The 24,650-nt window shown below is 44.3% G+C and overlaps 3 protein-coding genes across 9 annotated transcripts in view; 1 reads left to right on the top strand and 2 right to left on the bottom strand.

Moving 5' to 3' along the window:
- Nucleotides 1-18,579, bottom strand: part of LOC6506988 (FH1/FH2 domain-containing protein 3) — a 38,126-nt gene extending 19,547 nt beyond the window's left edge. For 3 of the 6 annotated variants that reach the window (XM_032454458.2, XM_044714451.1, XM_032454457.2), the window contains exons 1-2: nucleotides 9,869-13,317; nucleotides 9,235-9,310 (exon numbers count right to left, since the gene is read on the bottom strand). In XM_032454458.2, coding sequence (XP_032310349.1) covers nucleotides 9,235-9,310; nucleotides 9,869-12,063 — 2,271 coding nt within the window. In that variant the 5' untranslated portion in view covers nucleotides 12,064-13,317. Of the gene's footprint in view, nucleotides 1-5,431; nucleotides 5,694-9,234; nucleotides 9,311-9,868; nucleotides 13,318-13,378; nucleotides 13,430-17,867 lie in introns of those variants that run through there. The other 3 variants (XM_014909534.3, XM_001956839.4, XM_044714452.1) reach the window with 3 other exon arrangements.
- LOC6506985 lies at nucleotides 15,305-16,729 on the bottom strand. Its single transcript, XM_001956842.4, has one exon. The coding sequence runs from the start codon at nucleotides 16,516-16,518 to the stop codon at nucleotides 15,445-15,447; it is 1,074 nt and encodes a 357-aa protein (XP_001956878.2). The 5' UTR covers nucleotides 16,519-16,729; the 3' UTR covers nucleotides 15,305-15,444.
- Nucleotides 18,580-19,082: 503 nt separating the features above from the next.
- On the top strand, nucleotides 19,083-23,033 carry LOC6502833. 2 transcript variants are annotated; one of them, XM_014909129.3, is made up of 3 exons: nucleotides 19,089-19,290; nucleotides 22,255-22,389; nucleotides 22,451-22,812. In XM_014909129.3, exon 3 carries the CDS (start codon nucleotides 22,455-22,457, stop codon nucleotides 22,731-22,733), a length of 279 nt encoding a protein of 92 aa, XP_014764615.1. In that variant the 5' UTR covers nucleotides 19,089-19,290; nucleotides 22,255-22,389; nucleotides 22,451-22,454; the 3' UTR covers nucleotides 22,734-22,812. The 2 variants fall into 2 exon arrangements, with proteins under 2 accessions (XP_001956879.2, XP_014764615.1); XM_001956843.4 differs by lacking the exon at nucleotides 22,255-22,389 and having other exon boundaries at nucleotides 19,083-19,290; nucleotides 22,451-23,033.
- Nucleotides 23,034-24,650: the final 1,617 nt, after the last annotated feature.

The following is a 24,650-nucleotide window of genomic DNA, read 5'->3' as shown; positions in this document are numbered from 1 at the left end:
CTGAGAGGCGGAAATGGCGAGGCGACACAACCAAGACCAGGAAACAGCCGGCAACGTGTTCGGCTGGAAAAGTCGCGGCTCACTTTCAGAAGCCGTGCCGATTCGTAAGTGTCAATATGTTAATTGCCGCTTTTCAGGGGGAAGAATCGCTGGGAATGGAGGCGGATTGGGGTCAAGTCAGAAGTGGTTCTTGAGAGGTGGAAAGTGTTTGAAGAAATGGAATTTACAGAAAAGGTGTCGGGAAAAGATTTATGGAAATGTTTAATTTTGAATCTAATGATGCTCCTCCCTAGCCTCCCATGTGATAACTACCCGAGATTAAGACCTCATTCCTGCTAATTTAATGCGAGTTGCTTTATAATTTATGTACTCCACTTGCCCCGATAAACGGTTACGTGGGAAAGTCGCTCTGAGATCTTACCCCAAATCAGGCGATATCAGTGGCATCTCCGGGTCTACCTGGGAATGCATCTGGCACGTGATTTCCCCCTGCAATCTGACACATCGAATGACAGAAACTTCGTGTTGAACATTTTGTCACTTTGATAGATCACCCGCCAGCACTTCACCTATAATTCGGGTCCCGAATGTGTCATCCAAAGACTTCTGGCCCGGTTCACAGGTCCACTTCCATCTTGAGGTTATTTTTGAATACAGGCGACATGAATTCTTACAAAATATCAACAAACTGAAATACATCTCGCTGGCTGGCTGGCGTATATATTCTTTTGCGTTCAGATAGTTCGTATATATATCTTTTATGTGGGCACTCGTTTGCTCTACTAATTTGCCGGTCTGTGTGAGTGCGTGACTAATATTTTGAGTGCATCGGGCAAAAAAAAAAATAGAGGCTGCCACTTGGCCACGATTTTGGCGGTTATGCAACACCAACGACAACATAATGGCAACAACAATCATAATAATAATAAAGTTAAAATACTCTTTAGCTCGGTCGAGGGAAAAATAAGCACAGATAGTGGCCTAGTTTCGGGGGCCCACCAGCTCCTCCTCCCTCCTGTGACAATTTTCAGCTCGAATTCGGGTCAGAAATTTTTCAGAAATTTCGATATTTCCATGTTATTTTTTGTGGGGGCTGTAATCACTAGATATTTAAAATATTTTCAGATCTACATTTGATTTAGGGAGGAGCAAGTGGAGCTAGTTTGGATTTGAAAGTGAAAAGCGTGAATATTCTATTTTTATCTTTAAAAAATTAATATTCTCTGTATATATAGAAAGTAAATCATAAGTAGCACTTTTCTAGACTTTTATTGTGTATTCAATTACGCACTTTAAGAAAATAAGGAAGCCCACTACCTACGTTAATCATACGCCCCGTGGACGGATGTTTGCCCAAATGTTCTGCCCAGATGATGATGAATGGAAGCCAGGGTATTTGCCCAACGTGTTTAGTCATGGCTTATGCCCAATTTTCTTTACGAGCGCTTTTCACTCAACAGCTCATCTAATTTGAATAACAATATTAGGGAGACAGCATCAGCCTTTATTTGATTTTTCTAATTTCTTGGCCTAATGAGCGACGCCAAGCTGGGCTCTCGGCTTTGGGCCTTCGTTTGAGCCATCATTTTATAGTCTAATAAACAATGCGCTTTATCGTCTGCTTTGGACGTGTTTTCACTTTAGCCATGATAAATTGCTTACACACAAGTATTTTTTATTTGAACATTTTTTCGGTTTTTGTTCGCCGATTGCATCTGCCATCTGCCAAGGCGGGCCAAACAGACAGGCAGCCGTAGCTGAGCATTTTCCAGCATAAATCACATTTGACGACTCACACTGCAAGCGAATATAAATTTATCGAAAAGGAGGAGGCTAAAATCAACAGGCCGAGCCAGAGCGTATTAATTTTATGCAGATTTTATGCAACCATCCCGTTTAAATGTTGCATGGCCTCTTGATAAATCGCTGATGGTTTTCGGCTATCTTGGAGTTGGACTTGGATTTGGATTCGGATTCGGATACGGGGGAGTGTCTGAAATGCAATTCCAACCTGACGCTCGGGTTGGAGTGTTAAATTATGGGTTTTGTGGCGACGGGGCAAGGTCAAGTTGGGGTTGATTGATTCGAAATGCAATTTCAAACGCCGAGTGATTACCGACCGACCGACTGACTGGCTGGCTGGCTGGAAAGAAATGTAAGACATCCGCCTGCTCACCGCCGACTTACAACACGGCAATCAAGGTCGCCATATTTCTCAACCACCTCAAGTCGATGCTGTAATCAGTTTTTGTGTTTATAAAGCATTCTGCGAGCCACAAAACCGCAAATTGTTCCCCCGCCGCACCACCAGCGCTCCAAAGCAAATCAATTCAAGGCAAAACGATCCCCGACAAAAGATTCGGGATGCCGCAGATCTGCCGCCATCGGAGGGCCAGAAACTCTCTGATTTTACATGGCCTAATTGCCTTTATGGACATTTCTGTTGCCGTAAACTCTTTTATGATCGAGCAATCAAACTACTTTGCATTTTATGGACCCTCTTTGTAGCCATTCCCCGACCCAGCTTGGGCACACGGGTGCACATCATTCGAAACCGTAACTGAGCCCCGTCTGGCAATCGGCTTTTATTACGGCCATTCAGGCCCATTGAGAAGGCATTTGAACTTGTGATAAAAATCACAGAAAATTTGTTGAACTTCACTGATAAGCGGGGTTATCACTTCATTAGAGGGCCTAGGAAGGTATGAAGGGAATGATAATTGCTATTGGGCCAGAAACTGAAGAACAAACAATCGAGTAACTGATTGACAAGCATACGAGGGGGTTTAATATTTAATAATATTATTATATCTAGTTTCTATACGTTTTTTTAGCTTCTTCAAACAGTTTGTGCTTCTAGCCAATCGTAAAAAATCAATAAATATACCGAAAGACCTTTGAGACAAACAAACTTGACCCGAAAACCCAGCCATCGGCAAGTTTGAGTGCAAATATTAAGCAGCGCAATATGTCAATACTAAAGAACAATTTTTGAATCCACAATCTATGTCAATGAAAGTGAAGGAAAACCACCGAGGCAGGGTGGAAAATAAATCAATAAAGTTTAGCTGCGCTTGGGACCTTCGTGCAAATGGGTTATTTATTTTCCAGGCAGCGCCTGTGCATGTAACTTGTGGCGGTTTTTGTTTGTGTTTAGCGACCTCAATAGTAGTTAGTTAGCAACCCGAATCCGAATCCGAAAGACAGAGCCAACGGCTAAGAGCAACAATTTTTACCATTTTTCGAGGTGTGGTCGAAGTGCCCCAACACTTTCATTGTTTATCGTGTAGAGTAGAGGTGGAAAATGCGAAAAAATAAAGGGAATTGCTCACTAATGCGCTTTGTCTGCAAACTGATTGTTAGTTAATGAGCTGAAAGATAGGGTTTTTTTCTTTTTTTGGGGGGGCTTTACATAAGCCAAGGGTCTGGAGACACGGACACAATTCCCACGCACAATTGAGATTGAACTAAAGCCGCTTAAAGATCGCATATATGCTCTGTTCGTCATTCAACTTAATTTGGCATTAAGTAGAGGAGCATAATTAGCTGTCAGTGGGCCTGCTACGAGAGTTAGATCTCAACTGAGCACCTGGACTCACCTTGACTTTGCATAGTCAGTAGCCAGATAAGCGTTGGCAGATAACGCATAAACTAAGCGAAAAATGCTGAAAGAGTCAGGGGGAAGAGTGGCTGGCACAGCTTTTCTCCTTCTATATGAGAGGCAGTCTTAAGACCTGGCTTAAACTAAGTGCTGGATGGTGTTCGCTCGCAGCACAATTAAAAAAATTGGATTAGTGACTGCAGCGAGAAGTAAAATGGAAAAAATGGCTAAGAAAAGAGTGAAAAGTCGGCGGCAACCTGCGAAGATGGAGCAGAAAAACCCTAACTGGAGCCAGAGCCAGAGTCGGAGCTGAAGTGTCTCGCGGTTGGCACGTCAACAGGCAGTGGACTGGCAGATTACGCCGGCAGATAATTAAAATCGTAACTACGTTGACGACGGTTCAAGTACAGTGGGAGCGAATAGTTTTTTGATTATAATAATCCCCATTTTGTCGTTAATATTTAACTAATGTTACACGCTGTCAGCGTAGACTAATTAACTAAATTTAGTAATTAACTCGCCAGCTCTTGCCCAAGACATTCCCAAATCGATTTCTTGTTTAGCTAATTTTCAGCATTCCTCCTCGCATACTTTTCATTTTTTGCCAGTCAGGGCAGAGAATTTCACAACCCACTGTAATTCGCCATGCCCGCGTCTATAACTAAATAGAAGCTCTTGTGTCGTAGTCGTAGTCGTAGTCGGAGTACTTAGCGCTCTAACCACGATGAAATGGGGTTTGCTCTGTCGGGGTTGGCCCCCTTCCCGCCCAACACACAGCTGTTCTTTTATTTTTGCACAGCAGATACCTGGCTAACTGAATTAACTTATTCCGTTTCGCCATAATAAATTCCACGGCATTCTTTATTTGCATATTAAAAAGTAAATAATGCTAGGCCGGAGAGGAGGAGCTGGCTGGTAGAAAAGTATCTGGAGTATGCTTCAGTGCTGGGCTGGATATCTGGATGGCGGATTCGGTCATGTGCCTGATTACAGATACGTATATAGTACGTAGTGCAATCAGGTCTAATTGAGGGTCCCCGGTATTTGGAGCACTACAATAACGCTAATTTGTGGGTTACCAGGTGACAGGCACTCACAACTGCAGTTTCCCCCGCAATAAGTGAGAGAAGTAGCGCCTTTGGGGGCAATTTCCGCTAATGGGCGAAAATAAACAATATTTCTCGGCTCGTAATTTGCCAAAAATCTGGCTGGAGATTTGCTTCCTTGTCCAGAAAGTACAGAAAGAAGAGGCCCAGGCCCAGAGCCAGAGCCAGAGCCAGAGAAGGAGCTGGCCTGGAACCCCAACTTATATCGAGATTTATTTGCACAGTTCCGGTTTTGTGCCCGGGCCCTGCCGTCCTGCCTTCCTGCCTCCCTCTCGTATTTTCGTATATTTCAATTTTTACTATTTGGCTTCTTCTCAGCCATCTTCCCAGTCAGGGGCAGTTCCCCGAAAGGTGTGAGTGGAGGTGAGGTGAGAGCGAGTCTTTGGAGTCCTGTTCTGACAGCTGTTCTTCTGCAAAAAGTTTCCAGACTTCTCAGCATTATATAACGAACTTTTTGCTCGGAATTTGAAGATCTTTTGACACTGAACCGGGGCGATGGAGTGGCGCCCACGAGAAGCCCCAATCGAGACGAATCGGGCGGATTATGATGTTCCATTGACTTTGACACAGTGACACGCAGAAAGTCGATCGTCTTCAAAACAAATTGCAGCTCTGTGTGGGCTAGTTAACATAATTAACGATGTTTCGCTTCGCGCAAATTATCGGCGATTGTGTTGTTCGTTTAGCCACATCTTATTTTCGCTATTTCGGCGGTTAGCATTACCAATTGACGATTGTTGTAGCAACTAAAAGGCAGTTAAAATATTATAAACGTTGCCACCACAACAACACTCAAGCACACACGAAGTCCAGGTGATAAACAGCGAGGGGGATGAGGTCGCCAGGTGAGGCGGCTCGGAAAGAGACGGAAACGCGACGCGCGCAGCTGAGCGGAGTTTGTATTTGTTTTTGGACTTTCGGCACACCTTTCGGAATCGGTATCCACCCGCGACGGAAGCGAGGCGTCTGAACTTGAGCGCGTTCGCAAGCGAACTGAAAATAAAAAGCCCCAACGAGCCCCGACGAGCGCCAAAGCAGCGAATAGGCGGAAGAAGCCGAAGAAGAAGAGGTCCAAGAAGACGCGGCACACGCAGCGAGAGAGAAGACTGAGAGTGCCCCCCAAAGCTAAGGAGAGTGCCAGGCTACGTAAGTGGTGTTAGTTGTTGGTCAGGTAAAAATAAAGGTAACTAGACTAGACCAAAGGATACCTTCAAACATATTACAATATGTAATAATTTTTGAAAAAAAAATAAAAAAAAAAGGATCCTTGTAGAATTCTTCATTATTTTTAAGTTCAAAATAATCATATACTTTTAATAGAAACTATAAAATATATGATATAGATTTATATACTAACTAGTATTTATGTTATAATATTTGATATATTTAATAATTTTACTATGGATATAGAATGATATTTTTTATAAGTTTTTTTTTTATAAGTCCATATATACCCCCAAAGCGCCAAGTACTCTAGGGTATGCCAGCAACTATATTCTTCTTACGTGACGTAAAGTCTAAGACGTAAGGCCTTTGAGGCAGGTTGCGAACGTGGTGAGTTCGCTGTTTGTAGTGTGAATAAGTGAGTGCCGGGGCAAGTGTAAGTGTGTGTGCTCAGGTGAGTGGCTGCAACATTGTCTCTCTAATTGAACATGCAAACAAAAAAGGTAGATTATCTCCATGTAATATAACAAATAATTAATTAATAAAACTTTTCTCATTTACCTTGTTTCGATTTTAAAAAGAACAAGTTTAATGAATAAGAGATTTTTTAATTTTGATTTAATTAATAAACACTATCCTCTATTAGTCCCAAAAATATTTAAAATACTGTCATAAATCACTATTTCTCACAGTGTGTGTTGCAAGTTGCTCTGCTCCCCATGCGAGCGGCCTAAAAATAGCTCGGCGGCAGCGCGTGTGCCACAATTTGGCTTTATCGTTGATGGAGCGTTAGCCTACCATTAGCCGGACTTTGGGCAGGGACTGGAAATGGAACAGGGCGCTGGGGTGCTGGAGTGCTGGGGCTCTCCCGCTGCTGGGCGCTGACTTTTCGCGGTGGGTGTGTGCCTATGTGCAAGGTTGCGATTATGGGCAATGAATTTTGGGCGCGGGCTGTAGGGTTACAATTGACTCAGAGGGCGGTGGAGCTAATGGCAGCACATTCGATATGCTACTTAATTGCAAATCGATAGTTGCAAATGCTGATGGAGGAAGTATATAGCTCATACCCTAACAGAAACACCTCCGACCCTAGCAAAAAAAAACATTTATTCTTGATCAGCACCACTGGAATGTCTATATCTTTGCCAAAACACAACCGATTCTTGAGGGGAATACCTTCAATGGTTTGTAGATCGATTATTTGCCGATGAGCAAATAATTTTTGAGATTTTTCATCAAAATTTCTGAGGGGTCCCCTACAAAATACAGAAAATGTATGGGAGGGACTATATAGCCCACTCCGATGAGCATATCTTGGCCAAAACACATCCGATTTTTAAGCGGAATACCTTAAACGATTTGTAGATCGATTCTCCACCTCCATCTTCATCAAAACCTCGGAACAAACAATTTTGAGATTTTTTGTCAAAATTTTCAGGGGGTCCCCTACAAAATCGCAAAAATGTTTGGGATATGGCCCACAGCCATGGCCAAAATTTTACCAAAAAATATCCAATTCTATATCGAGATGCCATAAACTATTTTCCGTTTACTTAAAACTCTTGTCCCCTAAAGATACCAAGAAAAAACTTGTGGTATAGATATTTTGGACTTTGGAACTATGTCTTTTCCCGTGACTCCGCCCAACAATTGTCTCCATTATCAAACGCCAATTCGAGCTTAAAGAGTGAGTAAGCAGCCATAAAAACAAACAGCTATGGGGCATGGGGAACATGAACTGATAATATAGTTGTGTTTTTTTCGGTAGACACAACAATAGCCTTGAAGAAAAGACACAGAGGCAGCATCAGGAGGCCTGAGTCATCGAAAGATCGTCGCAACCATTAAATGTGTTTATTTTTGCGAGGGAATAATTGTTGTTTTTTCGTTTTTGCAGCTGTGTTAAATGAAACTAAATGTCTCTTATAATGTAATTTGGGTAATTTCTGCTGTGACGCTGCCTGTGATTTTGTTTTGGTTTCCACGCATCAATGCCGTTCGCTATTTTTGGGCCGTGGCGAATCATGGCAAGAAATGGCGATCCAGCGGTTCAGAGGTGAAAAACAGACCTTTTCTAGACAATCTCCTTATTTTTTATGGCGGGTTGAATGGACTTTCGATTTTTAATGTTCGGCGACGCGTTTTTTAATGGCCACACATTTGGCGGCTCAAAGTCAACAATGGCATTTAACATATTCGGTACACAAGAAGCGAAATGAATAAACAAATATTTGCAATCGCTTTTTTTCTTCTGAAACTTTTTTTTCCCTGGGGTTCTGTGGTGCGAATATACTTTTACAGTTATCGCCCTGGCAGCGACTTCTTGCCCACTTGATTTGGTTTTATGGCCATGTTAATTGCATTATGACCCATTTAGCCGAGAGCTGTTCTCTTTCTGTTTGGCCATCAAACTGGAGCGCTTCTCAGGCTGTGAGTCCGGGATCCAAATCCAGACTTCCAGAGGAAGTCCCAAGCCGGGGCGACGGAATGTAATTAAGATAAAATTTGTGTGCTCATGGTTGTTCCGCATTTTGTTCTGACAACAAAAGTGCTTTGTTGTATTTGCATTGGGGTTTTGTCTTGCAAAGAATTTAAGGGGTATATATGGGGGGACAGATCTCAAAAATAAGAGGTATATCACAAGGAAAGTGTCTTAACATAGAAGTTCAAGGTCCTTTTTTTAAGTCTCTTTGTTTAAGAAACACTTGAAATATATATCTAAAATTTACCTAAATTAATGGGCTTTTTCAAGTCGTATAATAAACTTTAAACTTCTTATTGTTTGTGATTTTTTTTCGTTTTATTTTAAGTGCCTGCGAACTCCGGCTGACTCACAACAACGGCCCCCGCAGCCACTTGAGGGCTGTCACTCAAAACCGAATCTGGCGAGAGATGCCGGAGGTGATAACTGCACCACTGCACCACCGCACTGCACCATAGGCTTCGGTGGGTGTGGGCATGAACACCTCGGCTCGCCCTGGCCTGCCCTTTGTCATTCGGATGTGAGACGCCCAGCTGCAGGTAAGCGATACGGGGCGGCGAGTGTCAAAAGTTCTGCGATAAGTGAAAGGTGCAAGGGGTGGGGCAGGTAAATTAATTAAATGGATAAGTATGCGGAGTATTGGAGTAACTTCCCCATCTAACCACTCAATTTGTGAGGACTGTGTGGATGAATGAAATGCAGAGTATACCACCAGGAATATGTGCTTGGTCCCCCACCCAAGTCGAGGTGCTTGTATAAATAAACCGAAGCGTGGGCGCAGTCGATATCGTAACAAGACGGCCGGGCAGGCTGCCAAAACGCCTGCAATCTGCATGAGAAATCGGGGGCACCCCCTTTTTTAAGGGGGTGTGGACACTTACCCTCCGCTGGTGCTGTTGTTGTTTCGGCTGCTCGTAAAAGCTGCTATTGCTGCCATTCTCCAACCACTCGACATCGCTGCAAGATCAACAGAACATATACATTTATATGAGTATATTTTTGGGATAGATAAGCAACCACATGTTGAGCCAATTCACCACACAACAAACGGAAAGCTCTCTCTTAAAGCTCATGGGATTTATCATATAAATATATATATAAATTTCTCATAGTGTACCTTGCCAAAAGTATCACCTAATGAACTCGAATTCCTTTAGTTTGTAGGTAAAAGAATGGATTAGACTCTTCCTATTTACTAAAAAAAATAGGGAACTGACTCACAAAATTAGCAAAGCCACAATGTAAATAAATATATATTTAACAGTGTCTATAAATAAACAATAAATTAATTACTCGTTGTCAAATAAAGAAAAATATATGGCTTATGGTTTATTTTTAAATCACAATGAAAACCATGAAGCGAAGTATTTTAGAAATGTGTTTCATAAAAAAATTAAAAGAATCTCAGGTGAGGTAAAAACTTAACAAATTAGACGGTGCACCTATTAGATACTATCTATCTATCTTGTAGCTTCAGTTACTAAATCAATTACTTAAAAGTAACAATTAACTCACCGTTGCATTCTTTGGATAACTGGCAGCTGGGCGGTGCTGTCGTGGATTCGCACCTGGTCAGGTGTCACCTCCTCCAGCAGGAACATGTTTTTGCTCGCCAGAGAACTCAGCTCACTCTCTGCCTGACAGGAGTTCCCGTAGAAGAGCGGACTGAGGGGCCGACAGGCTCCGCCCAGAAGCTCGTCGATGTTCTGATGCCGCGAAATGAAGAGTTTTTCGCCGGCTCTTCTAGTTTGGGGGAAGTACCGGGGCTGCAGGGGAGGCATGAGCGTGGCACTGGGCGGCGATGGGGGTGAAGCTAGCTCCGGTGCCATCTTGGTGCCCGGAATGTTGTCATAGGGCGAGGGGCAGCGCACAGGACTGGCGCACTGGCCCAGAGGCGGTGGTCGCTCCGAAAAATTGAAGGAGCTGCTCAGTTCGACGGCAGGATGCACTTGCCTCAGATCCACCTCGTCCCTGGAAGGTTGCAGATACACCGCCACCTCGGGCTGTGGTTCCTGCTGGTCGTCCTCCTGCAGCCACCATGCTCTCTCCCCTGACTCCCAGTGCTTGATGATCCGGGGAGGTGGTGTTGGGGGCTTCACTGGGGGTGGCTCGTTCTCCTTTTCCTCCTGGGGAGCTGCCTCTTCGGGCGACTCCTGCCACCAGGCTCTCTCACCGGACTGCACGCGTTGCACGTTGAACAGCTTCTTGGCGGGTCCGGACATCCACCAGGGATTGGAGCTGTTACTCTTGGAGGAACCACTGCTCTTGGATGCCCGCTGACTTCCGTTCGACGGCAACTTGAGGGTCACCTCCACGTGGGGCTCACTATTGTTATTCAAGTCGCCATTGGACTTGGATTTGACTACCTCCTGCTCTTCATCTAGCCACCAGGCATCCTTCTCCGGCGACAGGCGACTCCTGGGCATCATCTTCACCTGGCTGCTGCCGGAATCCACCGGCTCATCGTCCTGGCTCCACCAGGTTCCCTTGCTCACCTCTTGGTTGTCCTCGTCCAAGGGGTTTGTGGTATCCTCCGCCAGCGTGTCATCGTCGTCTTGGCCATTCTCATCTTGTCGCAGCCACCAGGCCTGCTCCTCGCCAGAGTCTATGTGTCTAAGTCGGAAGGAAGGCATATCCCCGCGATTTTGATCCAAAGCAGAGGCCGTATTGATCTGGAGACTTGTGTCCTGCCACCAACTGGGCTCGTCCTGTTCGGAAGTGCTTAGACTGGCTGTGGCTGTAAGGCTCGTGTCCTGGCTGATCGTGCTCACTATACTCGTTGTGGGCAGGGTGGTGCCGGCCGTGGTGGTTTCTCTGGGACAGCGCGTGGTCGAACTCAGGGAATTCGATTTGGGTGAGGGGGAATTATTTATTTTCGCTTCGCTCGAGGGCGTCGTCGGTTCGTTCGTTCGCAAATCTGCACTGAGACTGTTGGCCGAGATCTTCGAGATGCCCGAGAACCCTGAGATTCCGCCAGCTGTGGTGACCTCTGGTTCGCCCGAGCTCTCGGAGCTTTCTAGGAAGATCGGCTCGTTATTTGCGTCTTGCTGACGGCTGGCGAAAAAATTCGATACCGCCGAGAGCTTCTTCAGTCTCGTCTGCGCCGCCGTTGGCACGGCCACCTCAACGCCCACCTCGGTGGCTGACTCAGTGGTGCTGGGCGGGCTAATCGCCTTGTGGGTGGTGGCCTTGCTGCAGCCAGCCTCCTTGGTGGTCTTCTTCTTGGCCTGCTTTTTCACCGTCTTGACCCTTTGATCGCTGTCCGAGGCGGTCGATGAACTGCCGGTGTTGTCGCTGCAAGATTTCTGGGGCTTTGGCTTGCAGGGCGTTTGCTTTCCATTGCTGAGCTTGTTGGACTTTTTCGAGGATGCTCCGGATGCCAGGCTACCCTCGGAACCGGCACTGGGCGAGCGCTCCAGGTTGCTACTACCATTGGGGAGATCCTCGGATTCGCCGCCACTGCTAGGCGTTCTGGACTTTCTGGGCCTATCCGTATTGCCCACATTCAAAGACGACTTTCGGAAGTCCTTGTTGGGCCACTTTACGGCAGAACTGCCAGAGCTGGAGCTGCAGGTTTTGGTTGGCGAGTCCGCTTTGCTGGGCGCGGCCGGAGGCTTGTTGGCCAGATTCTCCACCGACGACTGGCGGGAGTTTAAGCGTATGGCTTTCGGAGGCGACAGCTTCGATTTCGAGGACTTTGACGAGGCCATAGAGCTGCCGTTGCTTCTGGGAGGGGACAAAGCTTCCGAGGATTTCCCAGGAGAAATGGAACCATTTGTCCGAGAAGGTGGAAGAGAGAGGGCTTCTGAGGATTTTCCGGGCGTCAAGGAGCCATTGGTTCGTGCCGGCGAAAGGGCTTCTGAGAATTTTCCAGGCGTCAAGGAGCCATTAGCCCTTGCTGGGGAATGGGATTCCGAGGACTTGGCCGAGCTCACTGAACCATTGGTCCTGGGCGGTGTCACAGCTTCTGGTGTCAGATGATTCGATCTGACCTCCGGGCTGGACTTTCCAGAAGCGGAACTATTCAGCGGACTGGCGCTGTAACGGAGACTGGTTATCCTGTCCCTGTGAGGACTGTAGGTGGTGCCACCACTGTAACGTAGATATCGCGTGGAATCATCCAACCTATCCGACTGAATTTCTTGATCAGTGGTTTGTCTTTTTTTCGTAGAACGTGTCACGGTCTTTTCGATGGTCTTCGCCGGATCGATGCGACGGGTTCGCTGTACGGTGGTGCTGAACGGCAGAGTGGGTGAAGTGGCTCGAGTCACCACCGAAATAGTGATGAAGGTTTCATCTCCTTCCGAATCCTTGGTGCTTTCTGCTGCTGCCTTCTTTTCGGGGGTCTTTTCCTTTCCATTGGATGTGTCACTTTGTTTATCCTCGACCTCCTGGTCCTTTTCTTTTTCTTTTTCCTTCTCTTTCTCTTTTTCTCTGCTGGCCTTTGCTCTGCTGGCAGTCCTGGCGTGAAAGTCACTGGTGGTCAGGTAGGACAGAGCACTCCCATTGCCAGTTATCCTGGATCCGGCCCCTGCTCCATAACGGCTACTGTAGCCGGTTCTGGAGGCAGACGAAGATGAACTGGAAGTGGTGTTGGCCCCTCCACGATAGCTGGTGGCTAGTTTACTTCGGGCGCTGTCGATTACAGGACTAGGATCCCTGGACTTATTACGGTTTGTGTGCTCTAGGGCCACCGGACTTGGGTCCCGGGATCTTCCATACTTTCCCAATGAACTCGTCGTACCTCCAGTGTAGCGTTTTACGGGACTAGTGCGGTCATTGGTGGCAGTTTCCTTGGGTTCTGTTTTGGCATAGCGACTGACATAGCTGGTAACTGGAGTGGTTGTTGCTGGAGGAGGTGGTTCTCTCTTCAGGCGATATGTTCCCCCCGAAAACGAGGGTCTATAGGCGCTGGGCGTGGCCAGGGAGGTGTATCTTGAAGTGGAGTCCCCACTGCTTCCATACTGCGGATTAAAAACCAAAATTAATGGAAACATTTTGCTTAAAATTATAAATAATACTCACTGAGGAACTGCCTGTCTTGTAGGAGCTGCCCAAGCTGGACTTCCAGGGCGTCTGAAAAGTAAATAAATACATTAGTTTCTCAGTGTATAGTTTTAAATGAACCATGCCATAAGTGAGTGATTGCTTTATGGCTATTTGCAGTCTTTGCAATTTTCCAGAGAATATGCACGCACCCATTCAAAGAAATTGAAACTGATGGGCAATCACATGGCTTTGATTGATTGGCACTCTAAAGTCTGCAGCCAATTGACTCCAGGGAGGAAAGGCATAAATAAAGAAAACAAACCGATGCTCCAGATTCGTGCAGCAGCACCCTGGCCTCACCTTCTCCATTTTCCAGGGGAATTTTCTCAATGAGCTGTGCACTCGACAATTATTCGCACGCATTTCATCATCGTCAGCCACAACCGCAGCAGCATCAACATCAGCAGCAGCAACATCAACACAACAGCAACATGAGGCACATCAGCAACATCAACACCACCAGGAGCAGCAGCAGTCTCTGCCAAAGATTCCGGGGGAAAGACCCCCATCCCAAGATAGCCCTCTGTTTCCCACCGTCCCTGCATCCCGATCGGACTATTTGTGTTTTGGGGCTGACGCTTCTTTGAACTCTCCCAATTGCATTTTCCTCCGATTCGAATTTGGATTCGGCATCAGATTCGGATTCTCTGCCCTGCGTCTATTTCATTTTCAATTAAATGGCGCTGCAGCACGCGTTTTTCAATTAATTTCGACGTGTAAACAGATTCATTTCGATTATTTCAACATCTGCCTTCTAATCGCGGCCGCAGTGCATTAGAAGACTGCCCTCGTCCGTCGCGGGACAGGTCCGGGACAGCGCCTTCCCTTGGATGGACTGAGGGAATAATTAGATTACGGACTTGAGGGTTTAGATCTTGACAGATTTTTTGCAATACCTCTTTGGGGGATTTAGGCGCCCATTTAGCATTTGTTTGGCGTACAGATTTGTTGGCAAGCGACTTGATTTTCGGCCAATTATTGCAAGTGATCTTTAACGAGTGGTTGAATGGCTTGTGATACTTTTAAATACATTACAAAACAAATGAAAATAGAAGACTATATTGCAACAGATATTGAGCAATATTCGCAGCGAAAACCATAAAGAATTTGAGTAAATAATTTAAATAAACATTTCCAGAAGACTCTTCCAAGTGGCGCTTGTTTCTCCCACCCGCCTCACATGACATTTCTAAAGAGGAGAAAAAGATATTAATAATACACTTTCCAGCCCAAGCGTAGAATGGGGAGGAGGCATTGCGGAAGACGGACAGTCTCGGCTAATTGTTTTCGCTCAGTGAAATGGAATGCCAAACGCAAATAGCCCAACAATGTGCAAAACAAGCAAACGCCGGAGACACTCAACCGGAGACGGCCGGGAGGAGGCGATGATCGCGGATGGATCTTCTCTGGAATGGAATGGAATGGCTGCTGCTGCTGCTGCCATGTGTACTTTGTTCCTCGGCGAGTATGTACTTCTGCACTTTGCTCTGACAGCATTATTATGCGGTCTCAATTGGGCTATAGCCCATAGAATCCAGGATGCACTATAATGCGTCTGTCTGTCAGTGGCCGGAGTCCATATAGGAACTGTGATCCCATCCACTCTCGCAGTATATAGACTGTGACCCTTGGCGGCCCACTCGGATATTATAAAGTGGCGACTGAATATATTCGCGTGCCAGACAAATGATTTATTTATAAATGCTTTTCTAGTTTCTAGTTGTCAAAAGAAATTCTCTTTTTAGAGGAGATTGCCTGGGGATAAGAAATGGCCGAAATAAAAGTGAAAGATAAGAGGAAAAGTGCATAAATACTCATATATGACTTTTCCATATCTGTTATTTAGAAAGAAAGCCATGTTTAAAATTTTGAAATTAATTTAAAAGCTACTTCATTAATTCGAAACAAATTATTTAATCTTATGACTCAAAGCAGATATATTTGCCCAAACATCTTCTCGTATGGAAGGGCTAGACATTCACGAAGATTACAAAATTTTACCAAGTTTTTTCGATGAACTCTCCAACCGCCTGACTGCGATCCTATTTGGGCCTGGGCCTCTCCTTCGCGGGCTCCCTCTTGCGGTCCCTCTTCCGGTCACGGTCACGCTCACGACCGCGCTCGCGCATCGGAGCAACGTTGACTGGATCCGGTGTCGGGATTTTCGGTGGGGGGTCCGTGTCGGGATCCGTATCCATGCTTCCGTCCTTGCCACCGCCACCCACAAGGCCCAAATGCCCGGTCTCCGGCTGGTACGGGTCCCAGACGGGTGGCTGAGTGGGATGCATAATCATGGCGTCGCGCATGGCGCGCATGCCCATCTCGAGGGCGCAGTCCATGGAGCTGCGTTCGGGCGGGTCCTGGGTAAACGGACCGTTGAAGTGCACATATATATCACCCTGGGCGGCCAGGTCTAAGCCGTAAGTCGTCAGATCCTCACCGAAGGCCAGCTGCGTGGCGCTCGGATCAGTTTGGGTGGATCGTATGGCGGCCAGTAGTCCGGTCATCCCGAATCGATCGCCCAGCATGGAAGCGGGTATATTGGTAAAGCGGCCATCGGGCGTGCTTTGGATACCCATTATGTCAGAGTTCGAGGTTCCGCTTAGGTATGCGTTCATAGTTCCGCTGCTGCCAGATCCGGTGCCTCCGCCACCACTATTGGCATTCTTGGTGCTGCAGCTGGCGGCGCCGCTGCTGCCGCTACCGCCTCCCCCCGGCTTAGATTTCGTGGTGCTGGGAGTGGGGTCTGCTGAGGTCGGGGGTGTCTCCTCCCGCTGGAACCCGAATCCGTACGAGGGCTGGCCGAAGATGTCGGCGAACGTGGGCAGCAGTGGCTGGCGGTCGTGGATCTCCGGGAACAGCCTGTAGTCTGTGTCATCATCACTCGCCTGGTCGGCGCTGGAAGTGGACTCCATCTCTGGCGGCTCCTCGCTCTGTGGCTCCTCGCTCTGGGGCTCATCGCTCGGCGGATCCGCCACCGGGGTAAGTGTTGGCATGGGACTGCGCTGTGTTGTTTCTGGTTTCGGCCGAGTGCTGGGACCGCTGCTTTCCGGATCCTTCTTCCGAAGCGCTATCGAGGGATTGACCTTGCAACGTGGACGACGACGGCGCGGCATTTCGCAGTCCCAGTTTTTTTTTATTTCTTTTTTTTCTTTTGGAACTATCGTTTTGCCGAATGTGCGTGTAGGGTGGGTGGTTGGACGGCAGCTGGCGGTGGGGCTGGGTGGGGGAGTGGGAAGGAATATCTCAAACTCTACCTATCCGACGCGTTCGTCAACTTGAAATACAAAACACTGATACCGAAGCTAGTTGACATACCCTGGCATCGCCTGCTTTTCGACTAAAACGAATCTCAGCTCAAATTGTATCATCCACAGCCTCCTTGAAATTACAAATTTTCAATGAACACTAACGTTTAGGACTAGACGCCCCGTCCAGTTTTGTTTCCCACTCGAGGAACAAATTGCATGAATATTCACACTTTGTTAATTAATTAGGTGGTGCGTGCCTAGCCACTCTCACCGAGGAACTTTCAACTTTATGCTTGTCATAAATATTTACAACTTCCTCCAACTCTGCCCCATAAAAATCTCCAACAAAGTACCAACTCCAACGTGAGCACTGCGTCAACGTGAAGGAGAATGATTTTCCTTTGCTCCTCGCGGCGAAAAAAACACACACATTCTAAATATAATTGGGGAAATGATTCCGGAGTGGCTGGGAGTGGGAGGACTTGTTGTTAGCCGGCTATAAATTGATCAGTTTATTAGATTCTGGAGACCCCGAAAAATATTTAATTGATTTATGTGTCAGAAGTCCACCGAAAGTCATAAACTTGATCCCTGGCAACAAAAGGATATAATGAGTGGAACATGAAGGGGGATTAGCTAGATTTTTGGGAAAGGGAATGGGGACTCTATAAGTCCTCTATAGGATAGAGATATTTCATGGCCAAAAACCAAAGAAAATTATATATTTAATGTCAAAAAATCACTCAAATATATCAAAGGAAAACCGCAAATAAATCAAACCAAAATTTGGCATTTAATCCGCTCTGCCAAAATAAAGCCATTTATTCAAACATTTAAATGGCCATTCATTCATTCAGCTGCCACACCTCGTGGCCATAATTTGAGCTTCTCTGGAGAGCTGGAGAGGAAATTGGAACAATCAACTAAACCGAAATCCAAACCCAAATGCCAGACAATGAGCAAAATTTGTGGGCGAATTGTTTATCAATGGAACTGGAGCTCACGAACACAAGTGTATCGCGCGGATACATTCTATCTGCCAAATAGCCGAGGCAACAAATTAGAAATAAACAAAAATCTGTGGATGCGAAGAATGGCAAACACAAAGAGGCAAAGATACTCTGAACGAGATACACACACCGTATGCCAAATAAATAGATACAGATACAGATACGGATAGTGGATAGTTGGGCGATGCATTAACTTTTACTTACATAACTGCGGTAGGACGACATTACGTTGCTTTTGGCAACCGATTCTCCGGAAGATTATTCTTCGCCGTATTTATTGAAATAATTTGTGGGAATTTTATTTTGGTCTTCTTCGGCTGGCGGCTGATCTTGTAATCCAATCTGGCGAATATCCGACGCGACGTGCGAAACAAAGCAACTCGAACCACTGACGGCAATTACGAAAATGTATCTGGCGGATGCACATTGGGCGGTCGCCTCTCAATTGCAATAGATGCAAAATAAATTAGTTGCACTTACTGAGTCGGGGCGCGTGTGCGACAAATCTTCTGGCTACACTCTCCTCCTTATTCTATATCTATTTTATCGCATTTTATTGCCATCTGAATTTTCTTTCTGGGCATTATTGAGTCCCTTTATTTTCTGTGTTATTTTGTGTGTGTTTTTTGCCGTGTGCCACTTTACATAATCCACCGGCACGCACCGACAAACCGAGTATATACCACGGATCTATATAGCTACCTCCGATCTACCATCTAAGATCTCCGATCTATTTGGGAATGCAGCCGGCAAATGCGACACGTCACGAGGCGTTTTATTTATGCCTTGATATTTTTCTTATTTTCCATCTCCATTTCCCTCACGGCGGCGAGCGCATCACTTTTGCTTTTATTTTAATTTACTTTGGAAGCGGGCACAACTTAAATTGTTATTTTTAAATTTAGCAACATTCACTCGCACACCCAACCGTACCGTTCCGAACCGAACTGAACTGAAAGATTTTGTCGCATGCGAAAGTCCTCTTATTTTTTCGAAATTCTCAGTTCAGTTTTCAGCTTTTTTTTCTACGGTTTTGGCCCAAATCCCGTATCCGCATCCGTCGGACTCGAGGCGTGTGCGACTCGGCGCGTTGTCAAAGGAAAACTGTGTCTGCCAGCTACTGAAAATACTTTCGTGCTGAGATTTTCCTCGGCGCCGGATTGCGTGAAAAGCTGAGCGGGAAAGAGTCTCTCCCACGGCTGGGGCATGGGTATGCGTGTTTATCTCTCGGAGAATCTGCAGCAGATCGCTCCGTTTTCTAAATTGCAATACGAAAGTGCAAAGAATAAAGATTCTAAGCATACTCTAAGCCCAAAGTATTATCATTATGATATAAACTAGGCATTTAAGTAAAACATTTTCTTGAAGAAAATACAAGTACTTAAAAATAATAGTTACTAGAAAGAGTTTCTTAGTGGCCTACGTCTTTTTATTCATAACTTTCCTTCTTTATGAATAAAATAAATAAAAATCGTATAATTTAAAATTGTAAACAAAAATAATTCGAACAAAGAGCATCTTCCCAGGAAGCATCGAAGTATCCAACTCATTTTTCGTATCTTATTTTGATTCCCGTGTGTATCTGCTCCCCATAAAGATCTGACAGAAATCGGCCAACCGGCTATATGTAAGTATATATAATACCACCTCCCTTTAGCAACTATTGCAATGTAAATTCTTGTAATGCTCATAAAATGCAACTCGAAAAGTATTTGGCATTTATTTAGGCTCCTTCATTCCAATGCAGATATTTCTAACCTATTATTAGCTAAATATTTCTATTTACATATCTTTCGGTGACTAATCGATGAGTGGGTGTTGGGTTGGGAGCGAGTATGTTATCCAGAAAATATAGATGCCACAAATATCTCTAGCTGCAAATGATAATTGTCAGCTACAGATACAGATGCAGTCTGTCATGTTTTTTATGAATGAGCGACAAGATGGGGTCTACAACCTGAAGATGAGGTGTTCCCAAAGATTATATTTATGCAACTGAGGGAGAATAATGGGAAAAACTTGAATCCTTACGATCTGTAATTGTTTCTGTATCATTCTGCATCAAAATTCACAAACCTTTACTATAAAAAGATGGGACTTCCCCTCTAATTTAGCCTCTGCCCCCAAACGAACTTTTCGGTTCATCGAATACCCCGGGCATATTTCACAGCCTCTCATATCTCGCAGAAAAAAAACACAACACGTATCGGACGTCGCACTGTGTTGATATTTGTTCTGGTTGTTAAAAATAAAAATCTGTGTGCCACTTTTGCAGTTGCCACTGATGCTGTGATGCCGGCAGTGCCCACCGGAAACGTGCGGCTAAAAAAGATGACGTCTAACACGAAATAAAACGGCCATTATTCTGGCTTTACTAAAACCATTTAAAACTAAATATGCGCAAAATGCCAAAAACCATTCAAGTGAAATGGTTTAACCCCCTAGATCCCCCACCCGCCAGCCCCATTTCACCCATAAATCAGAATGCGCGACAAAGATGCTAAATTACTAGAGAGTGGGGCCGGAAAAACAAAAAGGGGGTTGGATATCCCGAAACGGCATCAATGGGCTAATAGCCGGCGGCCCCTCCGAAAAGTGGCTCGACACTTTGACGAAAGACATGCAGCTAGTGCAGGGCGGGGGCGGTGGCGGTAGCGGCGGTGTCTTAACCCAATCTGACCGACAGATACAAATAGCTTTCAGCGATGCATTAAAAAATATAAAAGATCCACAACAGGCGTGCATTTCGCATGCTTTCCACAAATATTTTCCCCGGTGCGTGCTGCCACTGGCGGCGGCGGCAACACCAACGCCAACGCAACTTAGACAACAGCAACAAAAAATGGGAAATATATAGGAAAAAAATAATCCGAAACCCCAAAAACTGAACAAACTGAATGCAAACAAATCAAGAGGAACGGCACAGAAACAGATTTTTTGGGCTGGCAATAAAAAGAAATACACCGACAGCCATAAAAGTCAGACCCCGGCAATCCCCGGGAGCAACGGCGAGGTGCACCGCGCAGTCGGTCAATCATGTTGGCCAGGCCAATGTGCCTCCTGTCCTGGCCTAATACACTAAAGAAAAAGATTAGCTAATTAAGAAAAATATATGGAAAATCTAGGCTTGGAATTCTTTTTGTTTTCATTTATAGTTTTTCATATAATCTTTTAAAAGTCACTTAAAAAATTTATTAAAATTTTAGTATGATTTCTCCCTGTGCCTGCCCTGTGGCTCCCATGGGAAGCGATCCGCAACTCCATCTTCACATCCGCATCCCAGTGGCCGAATCTCTTCTGGGCCTTTCAATCATTTTGGAAGATTTTCAAATTTGTTATTTACGAGTGTGTCGGCGGTCTTTCTTTTGGGGGCGTGCCTTCAGCGACAGATTATGCAATGACGCGATGCACACACCAGTTAATAAAACGCATCAACGAGGGGCACCAGGAGGCAGATGCGATTTGTTTGCGTGCCCATATAACACAATAAAAGCCAGGAAAATTGTTTTTTGTTTTTGGGGAGGAGGGCCAGTCCCAAGTGGTAGCTATCCAGATGAAAGATACATTGCATCCATAAAATTAATAATAGTAATCTAGGAAAGAGGGAAGCGTTTATTGATTTATGTGGCTAGGATATTAAAAGCTAAGCTCCTTAATTTATGCGGTCTAGTTGGTATCATTGCAAAGTGTTAATCCCAATTCAACAGGTTTCACACAAAAAGCTTCATAATTCTTGCTCTAAATATTAAATAAATCACAACAAAATTCAAAATTTCTTCATTATGTTGCCATGTCATAGCTAAATACCACATAGGCCCACAAAATTGCAGTTAATAGATTTTTATTTATGTTTTGTTAGCATTTTTTATTTACATCTCATTTTCCGCTCGATTGTCGACGGATGGAACATTGCCTCATTTTCCTCTTTTTTCCCATAGCCGGGTGTGCTAATATTTAATTTAAATATTGTATTTCTCCGCTGGCATAGCCGCTGTTCTTAACCAGCCCCAATCTTGCGGCGTGTTGCAATCTTCTAGCGGCTGCTGTTTGCTTTTCCCGACAAGTGTTGTTGTTTGGGTTCCTCCGGCCCCGATTTACTGCGGATTTGATCGCCGTTTCAAGGTTGCACTCTTTTGTTAGAAATGTGTGTGCCTGGGTCTCAAGTATTTCTTTGCTTGGCTTTCAATGGATATATTACGTATACGCATTGCGTATACGCCCTGGGCACCAGTGGCTCTGCTGCTCTGATAGATCTTAATCGCTTGCAGCCTGTTGATTTTTGTGGATATTCTCTATCTGGATGAACTTGTGTATATCAGAAGCGCCGATAGTCATCTGCTTCCGTTTGAAGTGTTTTATAATTCGATTTGGCAAGCACTGACATTTTCAAAGATTTACTAACAAGCGATTACCAAACGTAAACAATAGAAACTAATGGGGGTTGCGTGATGGCTTCATTTTCCTAATCTAAATCAAATATTTGTATTTAACCGCCATAATGGCGAAAGCTTTTCGAAATAGTTTTGAAAACTTTTTGGCAAGAGTTGCCAGCATGAAAGATTTTCGTATTTCTATATATAATTTCCCAAAGAGACTGGCGAAATATGCGACGAAAACAAAATAGCAAGTTGAAAGGCAAAGAGCTCCCATAAATGCAAAAATAAATAGTAGAAAAATAAATTGGAAAATAATAGTGAAATTAAAACATCTAGAAGACTCTACCGCAGTATGTGAATTAAAAAAAAGTTTCTAAACAATTGTGAAAATAAAGAACATTGTTCATTTAGGATTATGGCTCTACTGTTGGTTCACCTGAGGCGGCTCATTCTCTTACTGAGCGTCGTCTACCTGAGCGGATCTGTGATCCGCCGCCTTCTCACCGAACGACATCACGCATACGCCCTGCAGTCCAATGGATTTGGTCGGCGTCGGGGCAGAGGCTGGGGAGCAAAGGAGGCCTATCACTTCCAATGGTGGGCTTATATATATACTTGCTATGGCTACGTCGTTTTGGTGAACTACGTCAACATGCGAAGACTCACGAATTTAATAGAGTTTTTCTTTCAGTGATATATAAGATATGATATGTTATAAAAATCTTCTTACAACAATCTTTTAGTCCCTATTATGTTTTGTTGTTAATTATTTAATGTTAAAACTCATTTTTTATTAACTAATTTTAAAAATCGTTAGTAATTGTGTATAATACATGTAAAATATACGCGCCACCTATTCGGATAAGTGGAAGCACTAAAGACGCGCCTCTAGCGGATTTATTGGAAAACACCTTAGAGTGTTGCCAGACTCGCTGAACGCCATCTTGTGTTCTTCAAAATGGCGCTTTGTACTTTCAACCATTTCAAATTTATACTTTTTATTATTTTTAAGAAATAACTATTAATAAAAATATTACAAACTCATTAATAAGGGAATACTATATAAAAAGCTGGACAATTCGGATGCCGATTTCGAGGCAGCAAGTTGGGCAGAAATTTTGGGCCAAAAAACAGGTAATTCTCCTAAATACTACTTTAATAGATTTACTCCCATTCTTATTACCAAACGATGGTGAAAGGAGAGAGGGTGAGAGGGGGTAATATTCACTACTTTAATAAATATTTTAACTATCCAAGCTTTTCATTTTTTTTTGTACCGAAAACACCGACTATCAATGTAACTGCAGCTAAGAATTCTTTCATTTAATTTAAAAAATATTTAGGCACAAGTTTCACACACACTAAGAATTTTAATTTATTTTGTCAGATAAATTTTTATGGCATTAATTAAATTTCGATTGCATTTAGAATCATTGGCCGCAAATATTTTTGATGATTAATCGTTTGGGCACAGAATAATTTTATATTTTTAAGCAATGCGAAGTATTATTTCTCTTTCTTAAGGCTATTAATAAAAAATAAAAATATAACATTGAGAATATTGTTTTAAAAAAAGTCAGTCAGTCAGTCGCCTAATAAAAACATCATTAAACTTGCTGACAAGATGCCTTTAAAAGTTGATAAAACTCAAACGGAAAATATTTCTGTCATCAGTTCGTTTCATTGGTAAGATCAAGAGGCAAGAAGAAAACGGTCTATGTGTAGATACAAATATATGGCCAAAAAGTATAAGTAGTAGTTGTTTTATTTTGGTGTTCTATTTATAAAGTCGGTCTATTCATAAACAGATTACGTTCATCCCGTTTGTTATATATTGCACAATCGGAAAGGTGTTATAAGAATTGAAATTATTAAAAAATTGAATGGAGACCTGCTAAGATAAATTTTCTTGCTTGAAAAGTAGATTTTTGAGATAGAATATTTCACGGTTTTATGCACCCACCAAACCATACATCTTCTACGGGATATATCTGTGCATGTTTTGCCGTATTTTTCATCCGAGTGACTCAGAAAGACACGTCACAGGCCCGAATGTCGAACGGCTCTTGTGGGTGCCGTACAAAAGATACAAAATCCCAGATTTGTCAGCCACAAATTTCCACGGGCCGTACAATGGCTATTGACATTATTAGAGCAGCGTTTCTGAATCATCCGGGATTGGATAATTGAAAGTTGTCAACGCCAAATGGAAAATGGAAAATTTTGCAAACCGGGAAGTAGAGTGGCACATTTTTTCGGGGAATTGTAATGCATTAGAGCCTTGGCTGTTTGTTTTCGAATTCTGGATGCATTAAAGATCTATTTTTAAATGGCGTCTCAATGGGAACTCGCTCGCCCACCATCCACCACCCACCTAGTTGGCGCCCACTTGAGCTTATCTGGCAGATACTTAACTCCACCGAGAGGAGTATCTTGCAGAAAGTGGCTGCCGAACGGAGATCGGAGATCGGAGAACGGAGAACACTTGTCAAATGGGCACACCAGGAGGAGAAGCCATCACCGCCACCACCACACCTCGAACTAGCTGAAGTCGAGAGTCTATATATAACACACTGCACAGCAAGGCATCCACAGTGCTTTCGATTGTACG

The sequence above is a fragment of the Drosophila ananassae genome, chromosome 2R, assembly GCF_017639315.1.
Source record: "Drosophila ananassae strain 14024-0371.13 chromosome 2R, ASM1763931v2, whole genome shotgun sequence".
Lineage (NCBI taxonomy): Eukaryota > Metazoa > Arthropoda > Insecta > Diptera > Drosophilidae > Drosophila > Drosophila ananassae.
The sequence above is the reverse complement of the archived record's forward strand: the minus strand, read 5'-3'. Positions and strand labels throughout refer to the sequence as shown.